Genomic DNA, 8,650 nt, shown 5'->3' on the forward strand with positions numbered 1-8,650 from the left:
TGATGCCCCTGTTTCTGCCACTCCTAGTACAGAAAAGCCCTGATCACCATGGGCTATGGACTTGTATATAATACAAGATTTTACGCATACTGTATTTGTGTCTTTCTTCACTGTTGATGCTACAGGCGCAGAAGAGATTACTATTCTTTAGTGAATCCTGGTAATTCACCCTCTGTGCATTTTTATTTGCATGTTTGAGGCCTTGATTCTCAAATTTTCAGAAACGTTGTGGTTTCTGCTTCTGATGTCTCCGTTCTATGGTACCCCGCTATTCATGCTATCAAGGGTGGGGGGGGGAGCTGGGGGGCTTGATTATTCTCTGGTGGCTGCACTCCTTCCATGCATTCTGTATTCTTACGTTTCCAGAATGGCTAGGTTGGAGCCACAGCCAAGTGCCGAGCACATTACTCCCATAGCTTCAAAACTGGGCCTGTTTCCATTTCACATATCTTTTCAGTTTAAATTGTCCTCCAGAGAACCCCTGTGTGTCTACCACACACAGTGCACTGTAGAGTATTCTGGAGTGTGTTCTAGAGCACACAGCTCATACAAAGCATGGGGGCAGCCCTGATCCTTGCCCCCACGTGAACTTGGAGTATACTCAGCAAGAACGCACTTCACGCTTCCGGTGAAGGATCAATTGCAGGTTGTGCGACCTGTGTCTCGAGGCAAGTTGCCAACCCTTCCGTTGAAGAACCCCTGATTCCAAGGAACCCTGGAGTCTCCTATGACACCATTCTGGGTCGATCCCGGGATAGCTTGGTCGCTAGAGCACGAGACTCTTAACCTCGGGGTCATTGGTTTGAGCCCCGCATTGGGCAAAAGATTCCTGTGTTGCAGGTGAAATAAGCAAAAATCTGCCGTTATGGGGTTCTCCATCGGTCGGAGAATGTAACAGAGGCCAACCAGAGAATTTTGAGAAGCAAAGCCTTTTATTTTTGCTGTTGCAACAGGGTCCTTCCCCTCACGCAGGAGAACAAGGAAGGAACCCAGAACAATAGAGAACCTCCACTTTTATCAGTTTTCTCATCACCAAGAAACACCCCCAAAATACATCATTCCTACATCACAGCTACATAATCAATACCTCACAAAAAGGGAAGGTTCAAGGTAGAGGACCCCCCGTGATTCTGCGATCTGTGATCACCGTTTGACTAAGCATTTTGGTATGCAGCGGAGCGTCCTGTTTGCTCCCACATGAAGGAATGCAGGTTATAGTTGCATCGGTTTAGCCTGCTTTTACACCTCTGGGACTTCTGGTGCACAGAGAGACATACTCCCAAGGTTGCAAACACGTTCCTAAGTGTCTACATTTGACAATGAGGTGTGCTCTGCTTCAGTGTCCTAACCCCCTCAGGTAGAAAGGCATGCAAAGAGGGGTTGCTTGTTTCCTTGCCTAATGAATAGGCAATGAAGGAAAGACCATACATGGTATAATTAATATTGTGTTGTAGCTTTAGATTGGAGCAAGTTTATGCATATGTATTGCTTAATAGATAACAGCTATGTATATTAAGCAGGCCCCACCCGTCTGGGCTTGCTCAGCTTTTGGAGAGTGATCTCACTGAGCCATTATTGCTAGCAATAAAAAAACCCTTTGTTTTCTCACCGCCCAGATCTCTTCACCAGCATTGCTGCTTGCCATCCTTATCACCTCAGGTTTCAGGTGGGCAGAAGCACACACCCTCCCACTGAGCTTTGACCCTCTGCGCGCACAGCTCTCTGTGCATATAAGCAAGTGTAGAGCAATTGTTTTCAAGTACCTGGTATTTTGTACACTGGCCATTTCCTACCTGTGCAGAAGAGGATATCCTCGGCTCTCCGGTATTCATATTTAATGTCCTGTACTTGAGTGAGGCGTGGATTATGAATGACATCTGTGCACAAGTGTTAGAGCACCTCTGGCTCTCTGCTTGAGCACCCATGGAATTGTAGGCCCTGGGAGTGGGGAGAACCCCTGACAATGTCATAGACTGAACCCATTCGTTTTTCTTCCCCAGAAGAGACAGGAGGAGGAGACACCACATGTCGATGTGGGAACCGCGCACCAGCAATCTGTATGTGTGCATGTGACTGCTTGTTGTGAGAGGTTTTGTGTGTGTACGTGAAAGACTTGCTTTGTGAGGGGTGTGTGTGTGTGTGTGTTAGTTTGTGTTTGTGTCGTGTGGATATGTGTGTAGATATGTGTGTGGATATGTGTGAATTAGTGTGGGCCTATAATTTGTGCGTGTTATATTTGTACAAGTGTGTGGGTTTGTTCGCATTGTGTGCCTCTGCGTGTTGGTGCGATGTGTACCTACGAAGCATCTTAACATCACTATCAGGGTGTGTGTATGTGTGTACAGTGGTACCTCACAAGACGAATGCCTCGCGCAACAAAAAACTCGCTAGACGAAAGCATCTGGCGATTCTTTGTTGCCTCGCAAGACGAAGCTTTCTATGGCCGCGTCTCGCAAGACAATTTTTTTGCCGCTTTTTTTTTTTTGGCCGTCTGCCGTTTGTTTCTGCAAGACGAAAATTTTCATAAGATGGCATGACCCGCAGAACAAATTATTTTCGTCTTGCGAGGTACCACTGTACATTTGTACAAACACACACACACACTTACTTCTCTATGTATATTTGTGTAGGCAAAATTAAGTTGTACTCTGTGGGAGTGGGTGTGTTCTGACATGTTTCAAGCAGTGTGTGTGTGTGTGTTTTGTGTGTGTATGTATGCCTGCATTGGTACGTCTGTCTGTTCACAGTGTTCCTGTGTGAGTTTTTACAATATTTTATAAACCCAATAAAACACCCTCCGAATAGTCAATGCTACAGACAGTCGTTCTTGTGACAGAAATCTCATCCAAGGGTTTTTGGCCTACAACTCCCATGATCCCTAGCCTAGCAGGACCAGTGGTCAGGGATGATGGGAATTGTAGTCTCAAAACATCTGGAGGGCCGAGGTTGGGGAAGCCTAATCTAGTCAGAGTGGTTTAAATGAGCATTAAATGAGCATTTAAATGAGCACTGCATGCCTCCCCTTTCGCTGTTCCTGCCTGCACCCAGAGCATGGGTCCCCCTGCCCTTCCTTCCCCTGCTGGCTGATCATCACCCTCTGTAGAGCCCTAACGGAGATGTCCCATTTGCTTTCTAGGTGGGCCACCTCTGACTGGCCCCTGCTCTTTTATGCAACAGCACACAAACAAACATGGCTGTTTGCACACATTTCCTTGCTCGACTGAATTGCTAATTTATTTAAAATTAACGTACAGACAGACTGATGCCATGTACTTAGGCTATATGGTGGGAGCGGGGGCAGGTAAAGGGACCCCTGACCACTAAGTCCAGTCGCGGATGACTCTGGGGCTCTGGGCTCATCTCGCTTTACTGGCCGAGGGAGCCGGCGTTTGTCCGCAGACCATTTTTCCGGGTCATGTGGCCAGCATGACTAAGCCGCTTCTGGCAAAACCAGAGCAGCGCACAGAAATGCCGTTTACCTTCCCGCCGGAGTGGTACCTATTTATCTACTTGCACTTTGACATGCTTTCGAACTGCTAGGTTGGCAGGAGCTGGGACTGAGCAACAGGAGCTCAGCTGGGACTGAGCAACAGGAGCTCAGCCTGTCGCAGGGATTGTAGAAAGAAAGAAAGAAAGAAAGAAAGAAAGAAAGAAAGAAAGAAAGAAAGAAAGAAAGAAAGAAAGAAAGGAGCTTCTTGTGTCTTGGTGATTGTGTCCTGTTTCTTTATGTCCATTCCCCTGTTGCTTGGGACTTGTCCCCCCTGTGCCTATTGGAATGTGGGGTGGGGCGGTTTGTAGTTATCTGTGGATCTCATACAAGTGGGCCTGATTCTCTCATGAGCCTGCAGATGGTGTGATTTTTGAAGGGCTAAGAAAGTCCGCTGGCTGGGCTGTCTATCTGTGAAATGCAGGGGAGCAGAGAATCAAGTCTCCGTATGTGATGTCTGAATAGTGGCAGGTGCATGCTGTATGTATTGGTGTGTATTCCTGTGCAGGGTGCAGGTGGACTGACCCCCTTTGTTTTCCTTTCTCAGGAGGGAGAGGAGAAGGAGGCACCATATGTCTGTGTGGGAACAGCGGACCAGCCAGCTGCGCCGCCACATGCAGATGTCCAGCCAGGAGGGCATCAACAAGGACGACCCTTCTCTGCTCAACCCTCATGCCAACGCTTTCCGGAGGAGAAGGCTGCTAGAGAACACCGGCCTCGAAAAGAACGAGGAGGAGCGGACAGAAAGGTCAGAGCGGGCAAACGAAGAAGGGCCGGCCCTGCAAACCCCAGGTTCCAATCCCTGCCCAGGCAGCAAGGAAGACCAGAAGAGCGCGTGGCACCACAAATCCTTCCACGGGAACTGTGATCTGAACGAGCAGGAAGGCGGAGGGAGCGTGACCTTTGAGGACAGGGCCCGGCTCAGGCAAAGCCAGAGGCGTAGCCGTCACCGCAGGGTGAGGACGGAAGCCAAGGAGAACAGGTCAGCCAGCCAAGAGGCCGGCCCCGAAGCGGTCAGCCCCGCAGAGGGAGAGCAGAACCAGGAGCAGAAGAAGAACGAAGAGGAAAAGGAGGGCTTGATCGAAAAGGAGCCGGTGGTCGGCGAGGAGCTGAAAAGGTAAGGGGCACAAGGGGAAACCAAGAACACTCACGTGGGAAATGATATATAATGAATTGAAAAAGATGTTTAAAATAACGTTAGTCAAAAACAAAAACCAGTAGCTTTCCTTTGGGGAATTATGGGAACAGAACTACCCAAGCTGTATAGAAATTTATTCATGTGTGCGACTCCAGCGGCAAGAATGTTATTTGCCCCAAAATGGAAAGAAGAAGAAGAAGTCCCAGCGAAAGAAGAATGGATACAAAAACTTGTGGAATATGCAGAAATGGCAAAACTTACTGGAAAAATAAGAAATCAAGATGATAAACTTTTTAAAATAAATAGATAAAAGAATGGAAATGGTTCCTTGAATATTTACAAACTGTAAACAGATTAGAACATTGGCAGGATTATTGTAATAACCTGCAGTTTTATCAGAGTATATATTTAAAGTAGATGAATAAGTGAGCAAATTGTTAATTTGGATATGCAGAAAATATTAAAGATAAATTTAAGGAGCCGCAGAAAGAGGGGGAAGAAAGTCAAGTTTTGAAATGTTGAAATGATCGTAAAATTATTGAAATATATAAAACTGAAAATCATATTTTTTTTATAAAAAAAGAACACTCACATATCCCACTGCGCACTACCCACCATCTGAAAAGTGATATCCATTATTTTATATATGATTTTCAATTATATACATTACCTGGCAGGGGAGACACCTTGATCATGAAAAGTGATATCCAAACCCCTTGTAGGCGCGTTTTGTGACTTTGGGAAGGAAGTGCCTTTAAATTCAGTGGGAGTTGCAAATAAACACACATAATAATAATAATAATAATAATAATAATAATAATAATAATAATAATAATACCACACCCATCTGGCTGGGTTGCCCCAGCTAATCTAGGCGGCTTCCAACACATATAAAAATGTAACAAAATATCAAACATTAAAAGCTTCCTAGCAGTCATTAATGAGCCATGCAAGATCATCATTGGAAGGTGGATAATGAGAATTTTTACATGTTCAGACGATGTAGGAATTACAGCAGTATTAGCTTGGCCATAGTGTGCAGACTGCTGTTTTGGCGTGAGGTTAAGTTGGCTGGAAGCCAGAGCCAAACTACCTGGCACAGAAAATAAGAGGCAGGGGGAAAGCGCTAGGTCCAGAGAGAACATGATAATTCATTTGCAATGTTTTTTAATATATAAAAAAATCAGATATTTTTATTGTCCTATAACAAATAACTTACAACAAAAACATCTCTCTTTCTCTACAGTGCAGAAGCACATGCGTAACTTTTCAAAAAAAGCTGGCAGGCTTATATTATTATAAATCTGTCTTTTGTGTACCAGTCTTCTCTCTTTTGAATTCTCTGCTTGTTTCTTTGTGTGCTAGTTGAATTACTTTCAGAGAATATAATGCTGTTCTGTGCGATTTGACACCTTTTTCTTCTTCTTTTGGCACCTCTTTCTAAGCAAAGTTACATAAACACATTTTTAGTTGGCCATGAAAACAGTGCCCTCTCGGATTCCTAATTATTGGTCTGGCCATGTTACACATTGCAAGCAGTAATTTTTCGCTGCCTGGAGAGGCAGGGATGAAAAGTGTGATAGATGGATCTGTGTGTTTGTTCTTCTCCTCAACAAGCAGCAGCGCCGTCAAACAAAGCTGCTGAACACAGACTCAAATACGCAGCCACCCCTATCTCCTCCTTCTTTTCTCTTGTGCCTGTCGATTATGTATGCTGCAAACCCACTGATGGCCCCTAAGACATGTGATGCCACCAAGCCAAAGTGCCCAGTTACCCTGCATGGGACACGGGTGACACTGTGGTCTAAACCACTGAGCCTCTTGGGCTTGCTGATCAGAAGGTTGGTGGTTCAAATCCCCGCTATGGGGTGAGCTCCCGTTGCTCTGGCCCCAGCTCCTGCCAACCTAGCAGTTCGAAAGCACGCCAGTGCAAGTAGATAAATAGGTACAGCGGGAAGGTAAACGGCGTTTCCGTGCAGTCTGCTTTCCGTCACAGTGTCCGGTTGCGCCAGAAGCGGTTTAGTCCTGCTGGCCACATGTCCCGGAAAGCTGTCTGTGGACAAACGCCGGCTCCCTTGGCCTGAAAGCAGGATGAGTGCCGCAACCCCATTGTTGTTGTTTAGTCGTTTAGTCGTGTCCGACTCTTCATGATCCCATGGACCATAGCACGCCAGGCACTCCTGTCTTGCACTGCCTCCCGCAGTTTGGTCAAAATCATGTTCGTAGCTTCGAGAACACTGTCCAACCATCTCGTCCTCTGTCGTCCCCTTCTCCTTGTGCCCTCAATCTTTCCCAACATCAGGGTCTTTTCCAAGGATTCTTCTCTTCTCATGAGGTGGCCAAAGTATTGGAGCCTCAGCTTCACGATCTGTCCTTCCAGTGAGCACTCAGGGCTGATTTCCTTCAGAATGGATAGGTTTGATCTTCTTGCAGTCCATGGGACTCTCAAGAGTCTCCTCCAGCACCATAATTCAAAAGCATCAATTCTTCGGCGATCAGCCTTCTTTATGGTCCAGCTCTCACTTCCATGCATCACTACTGGGAAAACCATAGCTTTAACTATACGGACCTTTGAAGGCAAGGTGATGTCTCTGCTTTTTAAGATGCTGTCTAGGTTTGTCATTGCTTTTCTCCCAAGAAGCAGGCGTCTTTTAATTTCGTGACTGCTGTCACCATCTGCAGTGATCAAGGAGCCCAAGAAAGTAAAATCTCTCACTGCCTCCATTTCTTCCCCTTCTATTTGCCAGGAGGTGATGGGACCAGTGGCCATGATCTTGGTTTTTTTGATGTTGAGCTTCAGACCATATTTTTTGCTCTCACCTTTGACTGGACTTAACCATCCAGGGGTGGTCCTTTACCTTGCCCAATTACTCAAAGGCCGGGCAAGTTATTTTGGTACACGAGGAGGGAAATTCCACATGCCTCAACCCTCCGCCCCAGCCCCTGGCAGTCAGTGAGGAAAGTTCATTAAGTCTGTAGTTTGTTGTTAAGGCTATCTAATAAGGGCTGAAGGAACCAGAATGGTTTCTGAAGCCACTGCCCTAAAAGCCTCTGCAGTCTTTGAGCCTCACCTGGCAAGCTTCTGAACAGCTGGATTTGGCAAACAGATATTACCGGTAGCAGCTTCCCCTCGAATCTGAATTCTAGAGTTTAGTCAGGTCTGACCTTAAAGGATGGTCCTAGAATCTGGATCCTGGTCAGGTGGCTGGTTGCTTGCAGCACCCACAATTCATCAGCAATATAGTATAGTATTTTTAGGACCCTGGAGATCTTGAAAATGGCAAGTGAGGACAGGTAATGGAAGGGGATTCAGAAGTGGATGGGGTCTCCTCCCAGCTTTGTTTCTGGGACGTTTTGCACATTCGCAGTATGTTAGGACTACTATTCATCCGTATTTTCCCGGACATAATTGGGATTTCAAAGGCAGATATGATGTCCAGGGGGAATTTCAGAAATGTGGCGCTTTGTCCTGGATCTTAGGCAAGTCAATAAAAAAAAAAAGCGTAACAATTTTTTGGGTCTTTCTAGAAACAGTTCAACAACCTTTGGGGTGTCCTGGTTTTTACTTTCAGATTACTTTTAATTTGATTGGTTGTATTCTAACAGACTAAAATTCATCATTAACAATCCAAGCACTTAAGGGGGGGGCGTTCTGTGTGTGACTGTTTTTCAATATATGCTTCTGTGTGGAATTATTGTTCCAATTTCTGAGGTGTTAATTATTCTGGTTTTAATTAAGTTTGCAGTCAAATGGTGTGAGCTGAGTGCAGATGTGCCTAAAGTTTCTCGCTCTCCCCTCCTCTATTTTTAAACCAGCCCACAACTTTCTTTGGCAGCTGCTATAGTTTAGGGGCTGTGAGCAATGACATTCCCAGTTCAGATCTTACAGGGCAACATTTGGGAAGCCATGTCAACCCCACCCCAATAGGAACAACATAATAATTTTTTTATTTGTAGTTGCTGCTTTTTTCCTGCAGCAAACTAAGGCTGCTTACATATATACACCCTGCATTTAAATCGCAACC

General features: G+C 45.7%; 1 protein-coding gene across 1 annotated transcript in view; it reads left to right on the top strand.

Moving 5' to 3' along the window:
• Nucleotides 1-8,650, top strand: part of CACNA1E (calcium voltage-gated channel subunit alpha1 E) — a 281,416-nt gene that overhangs the window by 166,514 nt on the left and 106,252 nt on the right. The window contains exon 18 of the mRNA XM_060277446.1: nucleotides 4,035-4,604. Coding sequence (XP_060133429.1) covers nucleotides 4,035-4,604 — 570 coding nt within the window. The remainder of the gene's footprint in view (nucleotides 1-4,034; nucleotides 4,605-8,650) is intronic.

Source organism: Zootoca vivipara, chromosome 7 (genome assembly GCF_963506605.1).
Source record: "Zootoca vivipara chromosome 7, rZooViv1.1, whole genome shotgun sequence".
In the NCBI taxonomy this organism is placed as follows: domain Eukaryota; kingdom Metazoa; phylum Chordata; class Lepidosauria; order Squamata; family Lacertidae; genus Zootoca; species Zootoca vivipara.